The sequence below is a fragment of the Tamandua tetradactyla genome, chromosome 17 (genome assembly GCF_023851605.1).
Source record: "Tamandua tetradactyla isolate mTamTet1 chromosome 17, mTamTet1.pri, whole genome shotgun sequence".
NCBI classification, from domain to species: Eukaryota; Metazoa; Chordata; class Mammalia; order Pilosa; family Myrmecophagidae; genus Tamandua; species Tamandua tetradactyla.
In genome coordinates, this window is record NC_135343.1 from 19517062 (window position 1) to 19538541 (window position 21480).

The following is a 21480-nucleotide window of genomic DNA, read 5'->3' on the forward strand; positions in this document are numbered from 1 at the left end:
TAGATCTTTGATCCATTTTGAGTTAACTTTTGTATAAGGTGTGAGATACGGGTCTTCTTTCATTCTTTTACATATGGATATCCAGTTCTCTAGGCACCATTTATTGAAGAGACTGTTCTGTCCCAGGTGAGTTGGCTTGACTGCCTTATCAAAGATCAAATGCCCATAGATGAGAGGATCTATATCTGAGCACTCTATTCGATTCCATTGGTCGATATATCTATCTTTATGCCAATACCATGCTGTTTTGACCACTGTGGCTTCATAATATGCCTTAAAGTCCGGCATCGCGAGATCTCCAGCTTCATTTTTTTTCCTCAAGATGTTTTTAGCAATTCGGGGCAACCTGCCCTTCCAGATAAATTTGCTTATTGGTTTTTCTAATTCTAAAAAATAAGTTGTTGGAATTTTGATTGGTATTGCATTGAATCTGTAGATCAGTTTTGGTAGGATTGACATCTTAATTATATTTAGTCTTCCAGTCCATGAACACGGTATGCCCTTCCATCTATTTAGGTCTTCTGTGATTTCTTTTAGCAGTTTTTTGTAGTTTTCTTTATATAGGTTTTTTGTCTCTTTGGTTAAATTTATTCCTAGGTATTTTATTCTTTTAGTTGAGATTGTAAATGGGATTCGTTTCTTGATTTCCCCCTCAGCTTGTTCATTACTAGTGTATAGAAAAGCTACAGATTTTTGAATGTTGATCTTGTAGCCTGCTACTTTGCTTTACTCATTTATTAGCTCTAGTAATTTTGTTGTGGATTTTTCTGGGTTTTCTACGTATAATATCATATCGTCTGCAAACAGTGATAGTTTTACTTCTTCCTTTCCAATTTTGATGCCTTGTATTTCTTTTTCTTGTCTAATTCCTTTGGCTAGAACTTCCAACACAATGTTGAATAATAGTGGTGATAGTGGACATCCTTGTCTTGTTCCTGATCTTAGGGGGAAAGTTTTCAATTTTTCCCCATTGAGGATGATAATAGCTGTGGGTTTTTCATATATTCCCTCTATCATTTTAAGGAAGTTCCCTTGTATTCCTATCTTTTGAAGTGTTTTCAGCAGGAAAGGATGTTGAATCTTGTCAAATGCCTTCTCTGCATCAATTGAGATGATCGTGTGATTTTTCTGCTTTGATTTGTTGATGTGGTGTATTACATTAATTGATTTTCTTATGTTGAACCATCCTTGCATACCTGGGATGAATCCTACTTGGTCATGATGTATAATTCTTTTAATGTGTTGTTGGATACGATTTGCTAGAATTTTATTGAGGGTTTTTGCATCTATATTCATTAGAGAGATTGGGTTGTAGTTTTCTTTTTTTGTAATATCTTTGCCTGGTTTTTGTATGACGGTGATGTTGGCTTCATAGAATGAATTAGGTAGTTTTCCCTCCATTTCGATTATTTTGAAGAGTTTGAGGAGAGTTGGTACTAATTCTTTCTGGGATGTTTGATAGAATTCACATGTGAAGCCGTCTGGTCCTGGACTTTTCTTTTTAGGGAGCTTTTGAATGACTAATTCAATCTCTTTACTTGTGATTGGTTTGTTGAGGTCGTCTATTTCTTCTTGAGTCAAAGTTGGTTGTTCATGTCTTTCCAGGAACCCATCCATTTCATCTAGATTGTTGTATTTATTAGCGTAAAGTTGTTCATGGTATCCTGTTATTACCTCCTTTATTTCTGTGAGGTCAGTAGTTATGTCTCCTCTTCCATTTCTGATCTTATTTATTTGCATCCTCTCTCTTCTTTTTGTCAATCTTGATAAGGGCCCATCAATCTTATTGATTTTCTCATAGAACCAACTTCTGGTCTTATTGATTTTCTCTGTTGTTTTCATGTTTTCAATTTCATTTATTTCTGCTCTAATCTTTGTTATTTCTTTCCTTTTGCTTGCTTTGGGATTAGTTTGCTGTTCTTTCTCCAGTTCTTCCAAGTGGACAGTTAATTCCTGCATTTTTGCCTTTTCTTCTTTTCTGATAAAGGCATTTAGGGCAATAAATTTCCCTCTTAGCACTGACTTTGTTGCATCCCATGAGTTTTGATATGTTGTGTTTTCATTTTCATTCGCCTCTAGGTATTTACTAATTTCTCTTGCAATTTCTTCTTTGACCCACTTGTTGTTTAAGAGTGTGTTGTTGAGCCTCCATGTATTTGTGAATTTTTTGGCACTCCACCTATTATTGATTTCCAACTTCATTCCTTTATGATCCGAGAAAGTGTTGTGTATGATTTCAACCTTTTTAAATTTGTTAAGACTTGCTTTGTGACCCAGCATATGGTCTATCTTTGAGAATGATCCATGAGCACCTGAAAAAAAGGTGTATCCTGCTGTTGTGGGATGTAATGTCCTATAAATGTCTATTAAGTCTAGTTTATTTATAGTAGTATTCAGATTCTCTATTTCTTTGTTGATCCTCTGTCTAGATGTTCTGTCCATTGATGAGAGTGGCGAATTGAAGTCTCCAACTATTATGGTATATGTGTCTATTTCCCTTTTCAGTGTTTGCAGTGTATTCCTCACGTATTTTGGGGCACTCTGGTTTGGTGCGTAAATATTTGTGATTGTTATGTCTTCTTGTTTAATTGTTTCTTTTATTAATATATAATATCCTTTTTTGTCTCTTTTAACTGTTTTACATTTGAAGTCTAATTTGTTGGATATTAGTATAGCCACTCCTGCTATTTTCTGGTTGTTATTTGCATGAAATATCTTTTCCCAACCTTTCACTTTCAACCTATGTTTATCTTTGGGTCTAAGATGTGTTTCCTGTAGACAGCATATAGAAGGATCCTGTTTTTTAAGCCATTCTGCCAGTCTATGTCTTTTGATTGGGGAATTCAGTCCATTAACATTTAGAGTTATTACTGTTTGGATAATATTTTCCTCTACCATTTTGCCTTTTGTATTATATATATCATATCTGACTTTCCTTCTTTCTACACTCTTCTCCATGCCTCTCTCTTCTGTCTTTTCGTATCTGATTCTAGTGCTCCCTTTAGTATTTCTTGCAGAGCTGGTCTCTTGGTCACAAATTCTCTCAGTGACTTTTTGTCTGAGAATGTTTTAATTTCTCCCTCATTTTTGAAGGACAATTTTGCCTGATATAGGAGTCTTGGTTGGCAGTTTTTCTCTTTTAGTAACTTAAATATATCATTCCACTGTCTTCTAGCTTCCATGGTTTCTGCTGAGAAATCTACACATAGTCTTATTGGGTTTCCCTTATATGTGATGGATTGCTTCTCTCTCGCTGCTTTCAGGATCCTCTCTTTCTTTTTGACCTCTGACATTCTAACTAGTAAGTGTCTTGGGAAACGCCTATTTGTGTCTAATCTCTTTGGGGTGCTCTGCACTTCTTGGATCTGTAATTTTAGGTCTTTCATAAGAGTTGGGAAATTTTCAGTGATAATTTCTTCCATTAGTTTTTCTCCTCCTTTTCCCTTCTCTTCTCCTTCTGGGACACCCACAACATGTATATTTGTGCGATTCACATTGTCCTTGAGTTCCCTGATACCCTGTTCAAATTTTTCCATTCTTTTCCGGATAGTTTCTGTTTCTTTTTGGAATTCAGATGTTTCATCCTCCAAATCACTAAGTCTATCTTCTGTCTCTTTAAATCTATCATTGTAGGTATCCATTGTTTTTTCCATCTTTTCTACTTTATCCTTCACTTCCATAAGCTCTGTGATTTGTTTTTTCAGTTTTTGTATTTCTTCTTTTTGATCAGCCCATGTCTTCTTCATGTCCTCCCTCAATTTATCGATTTCGTTTTTGAAGAGGTTTTCCATTTCTGTTCGTATATTCAGCATTAGTTGTTTCAGCTCCTGTATCTTATTTGAACTATTGGCTTGTTCCTTTGACTGGGCCATATTTTCAATTTTCTGAACGTGATCCGTTATCTTCTGCTGGCATCTGGGCATTTAGTTAGATTTCCCTGGGTGTTGGACCCAACAGGTTGAAAGATTTTTCTGTGAAATCTCTGGGTTCTGTTTTTCTTTTCCTGCCCAGTAGGTGGCACTCGTGGCACTCGTTTGTCTATGGGTTCTACCAGTGAAAGTTGCTGTGGGTCCTTTAACTTTGGAAAACTCTCGCCGTAGGGGAGGTTCGGCAGCCGAACGTCTTGGAAGAGTGCCAGCCGGCCGGGGGGTCCGAATGCGGGGAGGATCGCCGGCTGCCGCAGCACGGGAGAGCGCCCGACCGAATTTCCTAGTCGGCCCTGGGCGCCAAGCGTGTCGGGAGGGCGCCAGCTGCCGCAGCCCGGGAGAGTGTACTGTTCCCAGCCGGACCGGGGAGTCACGTGTTTGGAAGGGAACCCCCGGTCACCGTTCTCCGCAGTCTGGGGACTTCCGACCCAACTTTTTCAGTTGGTCCGGGGGGCCTCGCATAGTAGGGGCACCAGCCACCGCGGCCCAAGGGGACCGCCTGCCCAATTCTGCCAGCTGGCCTGGGAAGGAGAAAGGGAGGGACTCCGGCTGCTTGCCGTCCCGCCCGGGAAAGCCCGCACCCCTTGGCGATCTCATCGGAGCTGGTTCTCCCAAACAGTCAGCCGTTCCAGGATGGGGTACGCCGTCCCTTTGATCTCCGTCTCTCGGAGCTGCTCTGTATTGTCTCCACTCCCCCAGTAGCTGTTCTGGAGGAGGAAAGGTGAGGGTGGCAAGGCTGTCGAGGCTGGTGGTGGAGGAGCCGGTGAAGGCGGAAGAGGGCGCAGTGGTGGTTGGAGAGCCGCCGGAGCAGGAGGGGGAAGAGGGGAGAGGAGGGCGGGCAGGCGCGGGGTGTTGGCGCTGCCCGCCGGGCCGGCGGACATAAAGGGGAGAGGAGGGCGGGCGGGCTGGCTGGCGGGGTGTGGGCACCGCGCGCCAGGCTGGCGGACAAAGAGGGGAGAGGAGGGCGGGCGGGCTACTGTTGATATTTTGATGATTTGGTGGATCCAGCCTCATTGATGTGAATATTGTATACTTGAACAATTGATATCTTACTAGCCCTTTTCCACCTACTTGGATTTTTAAGCCCAGCTCATAAATACATTGTTAAAAGGGCCAGATAAAGTTTAATTATACTTAATAAAGCTTCTAGATTGGAATTAATACAGAGAATTAGTCAAGGGAATGTGGATGTAATAATTTGTTTAAATCCTTGTTAACTGAAACTCATGTCCTTTTGTTATATTTGCCAAAATTTGTAAGAGAATAAAAAATACTGATGCTGACTCTTTACACTTAAGGATAGAATCTCTTTGGACAATCTGCTGATGGAGTTTGTGACTTGTTTCAAACCTTGAGGGTGAAATTAGTGTCAGAAGAGCACATGTAAGAAATGCCTTATTTCTGTTATCCAGAACTGTCCTAGTAGTTTATTTTTATTCTGGTGTTACTTGTTCATTTAACTTGATTAGAAAGTCTTGGTGTATTTTCCTTAATTATTTTTACAGCCAGTTTCAATTACTTTTCACTTATTTTAAGTAAATTGTTGTAAATGATTTGAGAGAAAGGACGTATCTATTTTAGTGCAGTTAAAGCCAATTTATATAGCAATCTCAACTGTGCCAAATACAGATCTAGGAAAGACTTCTTTAATGTGGAAATTCGGGGACCATGGCATAGTTAGCAGCTGCCAGTTATGGGTAAGACCAGGGATTGTAAGTACAGATGCCTAAAGAGGCCCAGGAAGATAACAGATAAATGTAGCAGAAATGTGGGAGAATACTCTTGATGAACTGGAGAACTTGTGCTCTTATTAAAATGAACTGTTGCTGGTCAGGCTGTCTGATTATTGCCTTATAGGAATTTTGGCCAAGGATTTCCCATACAATCCTATTTTTCGATGTCCAGTGTGAATTTGTCTCCACTCTAAACTCTTCTTTTAATGTTCTCTATCTTGGTAAATGTCTCCGTCATCTACCCAGCTGCCTAATTCTTATGAATGAATCTTAACTACTTTCCTCTCACTCATTGCACTTACTCACAATCCTGTTTATTCCACATCATAAATATTTTTCACCACTGTCGACTTTTATCCCCACTATCATCACTCTGGTCATATGTTTCCAAAGCCCCTATACTTTCCTTGTCATACTTGACACAACTTCTTTGTAATTCTTTTTTTAATGGCTTTATCCTCCCCATCCTCTAAGAATGTAGCACCGTGAGGATGAGGAATGAATATTCCTGCCATTTCCTGGCATGTAGAAGGTAGTCAGTAACTTCTTTTTAGGAGAATGAAAAGGTACTAAATATGGGAGAAAGAGTGTGAATGAACATGTTAGAGGGGAAGCTTAGGTAATGATGAGTGGTTGTAGAGTTTAGTTTGCTTTGTCTTGTTATTGTAGGAGATGCTGAAAGCTTGCAGTGTTCTTTAGAATATTCTATTATAGTCTGTACCAATAAAGGTACATTAGCAAAAATTGCTTAAATAATTGCTTATATCATAATAAAGGACTAGTATCCAGAAGATAAAGAAGTAGAAGCAGAAATAAGAGGAGGTTCAGTAAACATGGGAGTCCTCACTGCATTCCTTCCAGACACTGCTAGTTGCTGAGGCTGTGATGGGGAGCACAAAGAAAGCCTTGTTTTTGCTCTTAAAGAATGTGAGGGAAATAGACATTAAACAAGTAATCGAACAAATAAAGATCAAATTCTTATAGACGTTATGAAAGGAAAATTCTGATGTGGTATATAAAAAAACAGCAATGTCCTTGGGTATTGCAGTAATTGCCAAACTAGTTTTTTTTTTATGCTTAGGTGCCATCTTTGTTGTTGTTAATTTTTTTTATTTAAGAAAACAAAGAATATACTTAGAACCACCAACAGTGGATTTCTTAGTTAGCTTAACATAGGCACATTTAAATAAAGTAACCATATAATCATTGTAAAGCCTGTGCTTGCGCAGTAAGTTTCATAAACCAGTTTAAAATTAAGACAAGGAAAAGATCTCCATATTCAGATAGCAGCGTTCTTAAATTCTAAGTATTAAACGCTAATTTAGATACCATTTTTGATCAGCTGTCAAAACTGAATATTCTCAAAATATCAAGTAGGAAGTTCTTACAAATATCTGCATTGATATAGTAATAACTTATATACAAATATTTTTACAATTAACATGGAAATCTTAACCACTTAAAATGAATATCTAAGTTAGCTTATCTATATGCATATTAAAAATAAAATATAAGTAATCATAAAACCTGTTTGTACAGTGTTTCATAAACCAATTTAAAATTAAAGCAAGCAAGAAAAAAAACTATAAATACAGATATGAGAGTTAATTGAATTTTAAATATTAAATAATATGTTAAATATCATTTGATTGACTATCAAAACTGTGAACATCCTTGAATTATCAAGTAAAAAGTTATTACGAAGTTAACTTTGCTATAGTAGTTACTTACATTACTAAATATTATCAAATCTTTGGTTTCAGGAATTTATTTTATCTAATATTACTATAACTGCTGATAAGCCAAACTAGTTTTTATTGGTGTTTTTCCAGTTGCAAGTTATCCTCCTTAAATTCACTAAAGACTGTCTCCTTTATGTTTCTCTCAGTCTTTGAATAAGTGACATGAGCCTGGGCAAAATGTAGAAAATAAGCCCCAGAATTATTGTTGATATTCCAGTTAAGGTTTAGAATTTGAAGATGGCTTGGGCAGCATTCCAGGAGTGTGTCTCTTAATGAAGCACTTATTCTTGATAGGCTCATGAGCTTTCTGTTCTGAAATTTGTTACAATTTTTATCATAGTAAATGATATTAAAGCTTTTAATTGTGATTAAATGATGCTTTAGGTTGTTAAATAAATATAAATACTGCTTATTGGTCTAAATATCGCAACAGTTTATGAGGCACACAGCTGCATTCTTGGAAATGAAATTTTCAGGGAGTTATAAATGAATCATCAGGTGCTGCAAGAATCTGGAGTTCTTGCAAAAATTATTTAATGATTTGATTACTCGGACTTTTCATATTTTTATGCATGTAAGGATCTAACAGTTATTTCCCTATGAGATTTTCTTTTTATATCCTTGCTAGACAATTCTTGTGTGTACCAAAGTTAATCATCCTAACGACCCTTTCTTGTTATCCAGTGCCTAGTTTATGAATGGCATTGTTCTACAAGATATGATAGATGAGCTTCTCTTCTTGTGAGGTCTGTGATAATGGAGAGGTAGGGGGAGACAGAGAATAAACAATAAATGAGCAAGAATTTTAAGTAGTTATAAGTACAATAAAGGAAACATAATATATCGGTATGAGAAACATAATATATTGGTATGATAGAATGACTTGGCTGGGGGTGAGAGGAAAAACTGGATTGGGTGGTCACCAAGGAAGGCCTCTAAGGAATTGCCGTCTAAGGTGAGACTTGAATGTTGGAAAGGAGCGATCTGTTAATATCTGGGGAAGACCAGTGGGAGTAGCCAGTGTAGTGCAAGTGGTGTACAGCCAGTGCTAGAGGTGGTGTAACAAAGGAGTGAAGGAAAGTTACAGTGCAAGGGCGATGTTGGTAGGAGTTGAGGCCAGAGGTGAGACGTGAGGTTTTTTAACCTTTTCTGTGCTGTGTATTCTTTTGGCTTCTGATAAAGCCTTTCTCACTGTTCTTAAATGCATAGAATAAAGCACAGATTGCAAAGGAAACAAAATTATATTGAAATACTTATCAAATATGTTTCTTGATCTAGAAATATTTATATTAATGCATTAAATAACATGATCTGACAGAAGACCTAATTACACCTTCACTTTTGAAGTAATAATGAGTTTAAATGTAATTTAAGATATCTTGGAAAACTAAAATACGAAAATATGTCTAGAATTTTCATTAGTGACAGAGCCATAGGTACTGGTAATACTACTGTGCTTTATTGCCTGCATTAATAATGGAAGGAAATGTTAAATTTCATTTAGTGATTAGAGAAAATTAAGATGTACTTACATCCATGTTTTATGTACTGCTGTGAGTTCAAGAGGTTTTTGGTATTTGGTTTAAGATCCTGGGATAGACCATTTAGAGCTTTCTAAGCTGTAGTAACTACTGGCAAAAGGGGGTTATCAAAATCGAATTGGAAGTTGGCAAGTGAAATTTAATTACAGGTTGCATGTACAGGAAGGAATTCAGGATGCTAGTGAGGACTTGCAGGATAGGGAATATGTAAGCTCAGAGAGGGCTTATACGTTGTGAAAAGAGCTGCAACAAGGCAGGCCTATATGTTTGAGGAAGTAGAGAACACATTGAAGATAGTGTGTGGGTTCTGAAGTTTATACAGGTATTAAAGATACAACCTTTGCATTCTTGGGAAAACTTCCAAGTCATATACTAGGAAAATAAACAGCACTTATGGAAAAAAAATAAGAGTTGCAGATTTCACAGTTTATAGAATTTTTAAAGCCATTAACAAAAGCATTAATAAACCTTAATTAAATTAGTAGCATATATAAATCTCCAGTGCATTTGCACCCAGCATCACAGTCAGTCAGCTCTTGCAGCCTTAAACTCTGTAGCTCTTTTTCCTTCCCTTGAGTTAATATGTCCCTGAGGATATTTGCTTTTAATAGAGGTCAGTTTCAAGTCTGAAGCAGGGTAAAGAATTCAGTCAGATGGTATTGTTTTTTGTTTTTTTGGGCTATCCTTCATTTATATTCTGTTTTCCCAAATATTGCAACGTGGTGGAAAACAGTGGCCATCGAACCAACTACTGTGAAGTCTTCATGCATTGCTATGGTTTACTCTTTCATTGTATGTGTGAAAGCTTGCCCCTAATTGCTTCATAACCTGAATGAGCAGGGAAAAATTTTTGTCTGAACCCACCTCCATGTTTTACTGACATCACTACCCTGTTTACCAATGGTGTATGGGCTAATTCAAAATAAGGAACCAGGCAGTGGAGCACAACAGACCTTATGTGGGCAAAGTGTTGTTTACAGACTGTCTAAATAATGTTTCACACGTATGTACTATTTTCTAAATATGTGTAGATGCTGTTGTGATTAATAATAAACACGAATTCTAACAACAATTTTACTGACTTTACAATGGTTTTTCATCATTATTTCCTCAATCAGAAGCTACTAAAATGTCTGAGAAGTATTAAGAGCTATTGCTTTGGGGCAAAGTGCAGTGTGCTAGCAATAACTTGTAGAATTCTTCTAAGGGAATGCATTGGAGAACAGAAAAAATTCTTGTGTTACAAAAAAAATAGTAATTCAAAAAACCCAGTAATACATAGTTATTGTTGTTGAGCATAGTTATCTCATTTATTCCTCATCTGGGTACTTATTTTTATTATTCCCATTGTTTATATAAGAAATGGAGGCTCCAAGTAATGTGCTCAAGATCATAAACCTAGTAAGTAGCAGAGCTGGGATTGACATCCAGGTCTTTGGCTTTAATTCTAAGACTCATGATTTCCACCGTATCTGCTGCTTCACATGTACTCCTGACGTAATTTCCCAGTATGTTCTTTTTAGCTTTTGAAGCTTTATTGTAGACATGATTTCTGAAAGGCTTTACAAGTACTGAAAATAGTTTCCAGATCCTCTACCAGATTTGATGAGTGCAGCTACCGTCAATGTTCTGAGGAGAAAAACATTCATTGAGTCCTTGAAATTACAATTAACATCAATAAATTATAAGCCTGGATTATTCTTGTTTACTTTTTCATAAATGGCTTAATATAGTTTTGTTTGGTTTGTATGCTGTGCAGTGGGAGTCACATTTCACACATTTCCATGTGGATATCCTGTTATTGCAGCAACATTTGTTGATTTTTTCTTTTTTTTTGAGTGCATAGGCTGAAAATTGAACCCTGGTCTCCTGCATGGCAGTCTGGAATTCTACCACTGAACCACCTTTGCACCCTCAATATTCCCCCCCCCCCCCACAATCACACAGTCACATTGGGAAAGGTATATCATTATACAGTTATCTTCAAGAAACATGGCTATTGGAACACAGCTCTACATTTTCAGGCAGTTCCCTCCAGCTTCTCCATTACACCTTAACTAAAAAGGTGATGTCTATATAATAGATATCGATAGTGTGGACCTTCCTGACAATGTGGGACAGAAATCCTAGAATGAGCTGGGACTCGGCATCAAAGGATTGAGAAAATCTTCTTGACCAAAAGTGGGAAGAGCAAAGTCAATATAGTTTTGAAAAGATGTAGAAAACACTTTTGCATTTTGATAAGTATTTTAAAATATAAGGTTAGACTACAGTGCAGTAACAGGTATCCTCTTGTTACTGTAAACTGGATTAGAAGGCAATCTTCAGAATTCCAGAAATGTCCTAAACAAATAAAGCAAAATTGAAATATTTTAATTTACAATCAGGATAAACTGCATTCAATGAGGAATTAAGGATCTGAGTTCCAGTCACCATTTTGTGTGCTGTGACCTCTGGATACACAATCATAAAATGAAAAGGGTGAAGGGAGGTCATCTTGAATTTCCTCTCCAGCTGTTATTTTGTGGTGCCATCAATCATAGTTACATGCACCAAGCTGTTTTGGGTCAGAAATTTAAAACCCAGTAATTTAATGTATAGTACTTTTAAATGTCTACTTCATTTTTTAAGTCTTATTCTTAATAAAAAAATATATATATATTTCCATGTTTTCTTATATTTAAATATATTTTCCCATTTAGCAGCCTTCTCATTGATAGCAATAAAAAAGTTTCTTAAGGATATATCTTTTCATTTCTAGTTTCTGTTTGTCTTCAGTCTGCTTTTTAAATTTTTTTGTTGAGTTATGGAGGCCAAAAGCTTCACCACCACCTTCTCACAGGATTTATCACCCTTATCCAAAACCACATCATTCTTCCTGAGTTCTAACAACTTGGAAAGTTATCTACAGAGCTCTGCATTAGCCTCTCCTTCTGATGGAGATTCTGTAGTAGCTACATTTTACGGCTTCAGGTGTCAAACCTGTTATAGTGTTCTGCTTGGAGCCAGGATTGATGTGGATGGCTATGGTGACACAACCTTTAGGATCAACTCCCACAGGATGAGAATGAGAAAGTGGTTTTCTTGATTCCTTGCTCTGGCTTTTACCCTTGTTTCTTATACCAGCTTTCTTAGGCATCTTGATGCCAAATAAAGGTAGAAATTCCAGGTTCCTCTCTTACTGCCTCAGCCCAGTGTGGAGATACAGCATCCTGGGAGTATGTATTCTTTTTTCTTTTTAAACATTTGTTCTCCCTATTATTTATTTATTATTATTTTTGCATGGGCAGGCACCAGGAATCGAACCCAGGTCTTCGGCATATATTTATTTTTAATCCATATATATATTTTAACTCATCTGTCAATATCGTAGATAAAAGGAGCTAATGAGGTGCAAGATTTTCACACTCACATATTCACATTGTGAAAGCTGTATCATTATATATTCATCTTCAGGAAGCATGGCTACTAGCACACAGCTCTACAGTTTCAGGCACTTCCCTCTATCCTCTCTAATACACCTTAAATTAAAAAGGAGGTACCTGTAAAATGCGTAAGAATAACCTCCTGGATAACCTCTCGACTCTGTTTGAAATCTCTCCGTCATTGACACTTTATTTTGTCTCATTTCTCTCTTCACCCTTTCAGTCGAGAAGGTTTTCTCAATTCCTTGATGCTAAGTCCCAGCTCATTCTAGAATTTCTGTCCCAGATGGCCAGGGAGGTTTACACCCCTGGGAGTCATGTCCCATGTAGAGATGGGGAGGGTGGTGAATTTACCTGGCATGTTGACTGATAGGCCAGATCTGAGCAAAAAAGAGGTTCTCTAGGGGTGACTCTTAGGCCTCATTTTAAGTAGGTTTAGTCTATCCTTTGCAGGGATAAGTTTCATATGAACAAACCCCAAGATTGAGGGCTTGGCCTATTGATTTGATTGTCCCCACTGCTTGCAAGAATTCAGGAATTCTTGAAATGGGGAAGCTGAATTTTCTCCCTTTCTTGCAGTTCCCCCAAGGGGACTTTGCGAGTTCTTTTTTATTCACTGTTTAAATCAGTCCTCTCTCTTTCCTTCTGGTTTTGTTTGTGCCCCCAGCCCTCCTCCCTCTATGATTCTCACGTTCACTTTCATTGAGTGTGCTATCCATTTCTGAATTTTTACAGTCAGTCCTGTTGCCCAATCTGTATCCCTTCAGCTCCAGTTACCCAAATATCTACCCAATTTCTAGCTCTTGATGGTCTCTGTTCTTAACTGAAATTCTCCAAGTTCATTCATTAATGTTAGCTCATGTCAGTGAGACCATGCAATATTTGTCCTTTTGTGTCTGGCTAATCTCACTCAGCATAATGTCCTCAAGGTGCATCCGTGTTGTTACATGCTTCATGACTTCATTCTGTCTTACAGCTGCTTAATATTCCATCATATGTGTATACCACAGCTTGTTTAACCACTCATCTGTTGATGGACATTTGGGCTGTTTCCATCTCTTGGCCATTGTAAATAATACTGCTATAAACATTGGTGTACCAATGTCTGTTTGTGTGCTTACCTTCATGTCCTCTGAGTAGATGCCTAGCAATGGTATTGCCAGGTCATATGGCAATTCTGTACTTCCTGAGGAACTGTGAAACTGCCCTCCACAGGGGTTGTACCATTTGACATTCCCACCAGCAGTGGATAAGTGTGCCTCTTTCTCCACATCCTCTCCAGCACTTGCCATTTTCTGTTTTATTGATAATGGCCATTCTGGTGGGTGTGAGATGATATCTCATTGTGGTTTTGATTTGCATTTCTCTAATAGCCAGGGAAGTTGAGCATCTCTTCATGTGCCTTTTGGCCATTTGTATTTCCTCTTCTGAGAAATGTCTGTTCAAGTCTTTTGCTCATTTTGTAGTTGGGTTGGCTGTCTTTTTGTTGTTGAGTTGAACAGTCTGTTTTTATATTCTAAATAGTAGACCCTTATCTGAAAGATCATTTCCAAATATTGTCTCCCATTGTGTAGCCTGTCTTTTTACTTTGTTGATGAAGTTCTTTGATGCACAAAAGTGTTTGATGTTGAGGAGTTCCCATTTATCTATTTCTTTCTTCAATGCTGGTGCTTTGGGTGTAAGAGCTACGAAACCACCTCCTATTATAAGATTTATAAGCTATTTCCCTACATTTTCTTCTAAAAGTTTTATGGTCTTAGAGCTATTGGTTAGGTCTGTGATCTATTTTGAGTTAATTTTTGTATAGGGTATGAGATATGGATCCTCTTTCATTCTTTTGCAAGTGGATATCCAGTTCTGCAAGCACCATTTATTGAAGAGACTGTTCTGTCCCAGGTGAGTTGCTTATCAAAGATCAATTGTCCATAGATGAAAGGGTATTTATCTGAACACTATTCGATTCCATTGGTCAGTATATCTATCTTCATGCCAGTACCGTGCGGTTTTGACAACTGTAGCTTCGTAGTATGCCCTAAAGTTAGGTAGTATGAGACCTCCAACTGAATTTGCTTTTTCAGGATATTTGTAGCTATTCGGGGCACCCTGCCTTTCCAGATAAATTTGGTTAATGGTTTTTCTATTTCAGAAAAGTAAGTTTTTTGGGATTTTAATTGGTATTGCATTGAATCTGTAAAAATCAATTTAGGTAGAATTGACATCTTAACTATATTTAGTCTTCGATTCCATGAACATCATATGCCTTTGCATTTATTTAGGTCTTCTGTGATTTCTTTTAGCAATTTCTTATAGTTTTCTTTGTATAGGTCCTTTGTATCCTTAGTTAAATTTATTCCTAAATATTTTATTCTTTTGGTTGCAATTGTAAATGGAATTTTTTTCTTGATTTCCCCCTCAGATTACTCATTACTACTATATAGAAGGACCACAGATAATTTTGAGTGTTGATCTTGTAACCTGCTACTTTGCTGTACTCATTTATTAGCTCTAGTTTGCTGTGGATTTTTCAAGGTTTTTGACATATAGTATATCATTTGCAAACAGTGAGAGTTTTACTTCTTCCTTTCCAATTTTGATGCCTTGTATTTCTTTTTCTTGTCTAATTACTCTGGCTAGAACTTCCAGCACAATGTTGAATAAAAGTGGTGATAGTGGACATCCTTGTCTTGTTCCTGATCTTAGGGGGAAAGTTTTCAGTTTTTCCCGATTGAGGATGATGCTAGCTGTGGGTTTTTCATATATTCCCTCTATCCTTTTGAGGAAGTTCCCTTCTATTCCTATCCTTTAACGTGTTTTCAACAAGAAAGGATGTTGAATTTTGTCAAATGCCTTTTCTGCATCAATCGAGATGATCATGTTGTTTTTCTGCTTTGATTTGTTGGTGTGGTGTATTACATTAACTGAATTTCTTATGTTGAACCATCCTTGCATATCTGGGATGAATCCTACTTGATCATGGTGTGTAATTCTTTTAATGTGCTTCTGGACTCGATTTTCAAGAATTTTGTTGAGAATTTTTTCATCTATGTTCGTTAGAGAGATTGGTCTGTAGTTTTCTTTTTTTGTAATATTTTTGTCTGGCTTTGGTATGAGGGTGACGTTAGCTTCGTAGAATGAGTTAGCTTTCCCTCCTCTTCATTTTTTTTTGAAGAGTTTGAGCAGGCTTGGTACTAATTCTTTCTTGAATGTTTGGTAGAATTCACATGTGAAGCCATCTGGTCCTGGACTTTTCTTTTTGGGGAGCTTCTTAATGACTGATTCAATTTCTTTACTTGTGATTGGTTTGTTGAGGTTGTCTGTTTCTTCTCAAGTCAGTGTTGGATGTTCATGCCTTTATAGGAAGTTGTCCATTTCATCTACATTGTTGTATTTATTAGCATAAAGTTGTTCATAGTATCCTCTCATTACTTCCTTTATTTCTGTGGGTTTAGTGGTTATGTCTTCTCTTCCATTTCGGGTCTTACTTATGTACATCCTCTCTCTTCTTTTTGTCAACCTTGCTAAGGGTCCATCAATCTTACTGATTTTCTCATAGAACCAGCTTCTGGTTTTGTTGATTTTCTCAGTTGTTTTCATGTTCTCAGTTTCATTTATTTCTGCTCTAATCTTTGTTATTTCTTTCCTTTTGCTTGCTTTGGGGTTAGTTTGCTGTTCTTTCTCTAATTCTTCCAAGTGGACAGTTAATTCCTCGATTTTTGCTCTTCTTTTTTTGATATAGGCATTTTGGGCAGTAAATTTCCCTTTTAGCACTGCCTTTGCTGCATCCCACAAGGTTTGTTATGTTGTGTTTTCATTTTCATTTGCCTCGAGATATGTACTGATTTCTCTTGTAATTTCTTCCTTGGCCCACTGATTGTTTAAGAGTTTGTTGTAAAACTTCCATATATTTGTGGATTTTCTGGTCCTCTGCCTTTTATTGATTTCCATCTTCATTCCTTTATAATCTGAGAAAGTTTTTTGTATGATTTCAATCTTTCCAAATTTATTGAGACTTGCTTTGTGACCCAGCATATGGTCTGTTTTTGAGAATGATCCATGAGCACTTGAGAAAAATGTCTGTTAAGTCTGGCTCATTTATTATAATATTCAAATTCTCTGTTTCTTTGTTGATCCTCTGTCTATAAGTTCTATCCATTGATGAGAGTGGGGAATTGGAGTCTCCACCTATTATTATGGTCTCTTTTCAGTGTTTGCCTCGTGTATTTTGGATCACTGTGTCTAGGTGCGTACATATTTATGGTTGTTACGTCTTCTTGTTGAATTCTTTCTTTTATTAATACATAATGTCCTTCTTTGTCTCTTTTAGTTGTTTTATTTTTATAGTCTTATTTGTTGGATATTAGTATAGGTATTCCTGTTCTTTTCTAATTGTTGTTTGCATGAAATGTCATTTCCCAACCTTTCACTTTCAGCCTATGTTTATCCTTGAGTCTAAAATGCATCTCCTATCCACGATAGCATAAAGATGGGTCCTGTTTTTTAATCCATTCTGCCAGTCTATGTCTTTTGATTGGGGAATTCAATCCATTAACATTTGATGTTATTACTGTACAGGTAGTGTTTTCTTCTACCATTTTGCCTTTTGGATTTTATATGTCACATCTAATTTTTCTACTTTTTACCTCTACTGATAGTCTTCATTTCCACACTTTTCTCCACACTTCTCTGTCCTCTCCTTTCTTGTCTTTCTCTTGCAGAGCCAATCTCTTGGTCACAAATTCTCTCAGTGGTTTTTTGTCTGAAAATATTTTAATTTTTCCTCTTCTTTTTTTGGGGGTGCATATGCAGCAGCAGGAATTGAACCCAGATCTCTGGCATGGCAGGCAAGAACTCTGTCACTGACCCACTGTGGCACGCCCTCCTCTTCATTTTTGAAGGACAGTTTCACTGGATATAGAATTCTCTTGCTTGGCAGTTTCTCTCTTTTAGTATCTTTTCCACGTCTGTTCGAACATCCTAAATTAATTGTTTCAACACCTGTATCTCATTTGAATTGTTGGTTTGTTCCTTTGACTGGGCCATATCTTCAGTTTTCTAGTATGATTCGTTATTTTTCCTGGCTCTAGACATTTAATTTCCTTAATTAATTTATTCTGGAGATTGTTTTCACTTTTTTTACCTAGGATTTTCTTGCTGGATGACTTTGTTGTCTAAGTGTTCTTTGACATTCAGTTCAGCTTATTCTAGACCTCTAGCTTAGGTTTTGTTTAATAGATCAGAATTTTTCAGTTCTTGTTTTCTTGTTTCTTGCCCTGCCTATGGTGCTTTTTACTTCCCCCTCTTAGGAGAGTCTACTTAGGTATTATAGACCCCAGTCAGATTTTCCCAGACCAAACTGGCCTCCTCTCAGGAGGAAAGAGTCACCTGTGACAGTTTTCCCTGAGGGTGAGACCCAGCAGGTTGAAAGATTTTCCTATGAAACCTCTAGACTGTGTTTTTCCTATCCTGCCCAGTATGTGGCACTTGACTGCCTGCGGGTCCCACCAGCATGAAGTGATGTGGTGCCTTTAACTTCAGCAGACTTTCCCTGCTGGGGATGTGGTCGAGACAGAAGAGAGGTTGTATGGTGGCTTTAATTGCTTTAATTTTACAGACCCTGGCATCTGAATTCCTGGAGGGAGGGATTCTACCTGAGCTGGGCCCTACCCCTCTCCTGGGGAAGGCACAGCCTCCAGACAAGCTCTCAGAGAAGCTTAATTCTGTCCTTGCCTGGGGCAGTTGGAACCTGAGAAGCCTTGCAGTTGTATCCAAAGAGCAGTCAAGCCATAGAAACACAGCCACAAAAAAAGAAAAGAAAGAAAAATCCTTTTCCTAGTAAGACCCCTGTTCCTTGGATTTACAATCAAGATCTTACATTGGTAGGTTGCTCTGTGTATCTGCAGGTCCTGTGTACCCCCTCCTTTCCTTCAGGGCCCAGACGCTTATAAGTATTTTGTGGTGACCTGATCTGAAAAAAACTGTGTTTTGTTTTTTTTCTTTTTCCGTTAGCCCTCCCCCTCTGCACAGGGCCACAAACCAGCAACCTCAGCTTTTACTGGAGGTTCGGCTGGGCTGGGGGCCTGTTTGTAGTAGTCAGAATTTGTTAATTAATTCCACAGTTGTAGTTTAGTTGAGCATAACCCCTTTAAGGTCTCTTTCCTTTCCCCTCTGGGAAGCAGTCTGTAGGGAAGGGGCGGCAGCCTCCATGGCTTGGGGCACTCATGGTTCTGGGTGGAATCGCAGCTGGTCCAACTTGTCTGGACTGGTGTACGCTGTGTGTCTGGTCACTAATGTGACCCTGGCAGTTCTTCTGTACTGTTCCTGGCTATTTACTAGCTGCTCTGGAAGATGAACTAAATCCCACACCTCACTAAACTGCCAACTTGGACCCCTCAGTCCTGTTCTCTTTTTGCCAGTATGTATTCTTAATAGTATCAGGCAGAGTTTTAGTGTATTGAATACTCGGCTTGATTTAACCTCCATTAATTGGAACACTATATTATTAATGGAAATTAGGGATATAAGGTAAATTAGAGGTATTTTATTTTAATGGCTTTGCCTTCAGATTATTAAATCTACAAAGAAATGAAATTCATTTAATTGTAATTAGGCATGTCTACAATTGTAGTACTTACTTTATGAAGTAGATAGGCAGGGGCAGGCATTGATTTAATCAGGATAAAGTTTTGTGGGCCAGATCATTTTCCTACCTATAAAATAGAGTACTAACTCATTTGGACTAAAATACGAGTAAGTAGAAAGTTTGGAGACCTGCTGCATGTTTTGTGCTTTTTGGATCAAATGATGCCCTTTATCTTTTTTTTAATAAAGTTTTATTGAGATGTACTCACACACCATACAGACCATCTGAAATATACAACTGATGGCTCACAGTGTCATCACGTAGTTGTGCATACATCCCCATGATCGATTTTGGAGCATTTTCATTACTCCAGAATGGAAATAAACAGAAGAAATAAACCCAAATCCTCCCATACCCCTTATTCCTTACCACCACCCCTGCATTGACTGATAGTATTGGTGGTGTACATTAGTTAACTATCAATGAAAGAATGTTAAAATATTACTGGTAACTGTAGTCCACTATTTGCAACAGGTACATTTTCCCCCCATGTATCCATCTATTTTTTTTTTAAACATTTGTTCCCCCTACTATTTATTTATTTTTAATTTTTTAATTTTTTTAAACATAACAACATACAAACACAGACATTCTTACCATATAATCATTCCGTTCTTGGTGTATAATCAGTGACTCGTAGTATCATTACATAGTTGTATATTCATCACCATGATCTATTTATTTATTTTTAGTCCATATGTTTTACTCATCTGTCTATACCGTAGATAAAAGGAGCAACAGACAGAAGGCTTTCAGAATCACGTAGTCACATTGTGAAAGCTATATGATTGTACATCTTCAAGAAACATGGATGCCCTTTATCTTAGTTGAAGTCTTATGATCTGCCGTATGTTTTGAAAAATAGGAATGTTTTACTTTTCTTCATTTTGCTCTTTTTTAGGAAAACACCAGATGTTGTTGTTGGCAGTTTTTGTGACTCCTCTTATTGATCTTCGTTCTGATTTCTCCAAGTTTCAGGAAATGATAGAAACAACTTTAGATATGGATCAGGTATGCAGTATGCTTATTAATTTAAAGAGCAGGATATCTTTGCAAATCCAAGGTACATTAGAACACCTTCTCTTCCCATATACCTTTTCAGTATTTAATTTTGGTAACTTTGTGTGAAACCTTTGTGGAGAAAACAGAATGTAAGCTAAAGTGATAGTTGGGAAAGGGACTTTTACAATAATTTAAGTGGATTAAAATGAGGAAAGATTGACAGGAAATAACTACTGAGTATAACTCGTCTCGTTAAAGAAAATCTTATAAATGAGATAGTTCACCTGTGAGCTAAGTTTTGTTTTGTTTAATTGCAAGAGAAGGAAAATTATAGTCAGTGGAAAGGCGGGCAGAGTGAAGTAAATGTGGAATGAGAGAAGAAAGACTACTCCACTTTCTTTCCATGTAGGGAATTTCTTTGGGAGAATAGGTTAGAGTCTGTGCAGATCTCCTGAGTAGTTATTAAATGAAACAAATAGTTTCTGATGACTTTAACAACTCTTTAGTTCTAATTTCTTGTTAGTTGAAAACAACATTTAGGGTTTAATTTGTGATCTGTAATTTGTGGTCAAATGTTTAATAGCTGTGATCAGTAATTTATATGTAAATATAAGATGGAAATAGTTACTGAAATACTTGAAAATATTCCTATATGAAAATGAATTTGAAAGCAAAATTTATGGAATGGTTTGTATCTGTTAAAAATTTGTTTATATTAACTATTTTTTTCGGTTTTTCAAAAAGCCATTTGGTGTAGTGCTTTTTTTTTTTTTAACGGTGTTGACTTTAAAAATATTTTGAAATTTTGCTGTTTCTTATAAATTTCTTGTTAAAAATGATCATGCCAGGAGTGTGTGCTCCCATTGTTCGTATAAAGGTTGCAATTTTGTTTACGAATGGAAGGATTTTTTGCATTTATATTGATATCAGTGGGAGTATTTGTTTTGAGCTAATAGTTGCCTCATGTGATGTTGGTGTTTTGTTTTCACCTTTTTTTAAATATATTTTTATTGATGAAACTTAACATACATTCTTTTTTTATTTTAATAGTTTTATTGTAAAAACTTAACATACGTACAAACATTCTTTACATACAAATATTCCTAACATGGTGTACAATCAATGGCTCAAAATACCATCACATCATCATGATAATTATTTGAACATTTGCATCTCTCCAGCAAAAGAAATAAAAAAGAAAAAAACTCATACATACCATACACCTTACCCCTCTTTCTCATTGGCCACTAGTATTTCCATCTACCCAATTTATTTTAACCTTTATTCCCCCTGTTATTTGTTTTTTATCCATATTTTTTACTCGTCTGTCCATACCCAGGTAAAAGGAGCATCAGATTTTCACAATCACACTGTCACATTGTTAATAACTATATCATTATATAATCATCTTCAAGAAACAAGCCTACTGGAAATAGCTCTACAGTTTCAGGTACTTCCCTCTAGCCACACC

General features: G+C 37.0%; 1 protein-coding gene across 1 annotated transcript in view; it reads left to right on the plus strand.

Annotated features, from left to right (window-relative positions):
- Positions 1-21480, plus strand: part of MSH2 (mutS homolog 2) — a 146880-nt gene that overhangs the window by 60608 nt on the left and 64792 nt on the right. Inside the window, exon 8 of the mRNA XM_077134163.1 lies at positions 19909-20018. Within this exon, the coding sequence (XP_076990278.1) occupies positions 19909-20018 (110 nt within the window). The remainder of the gene's footprint in view (positions 1-19908; positions 20019-21480) is intronic.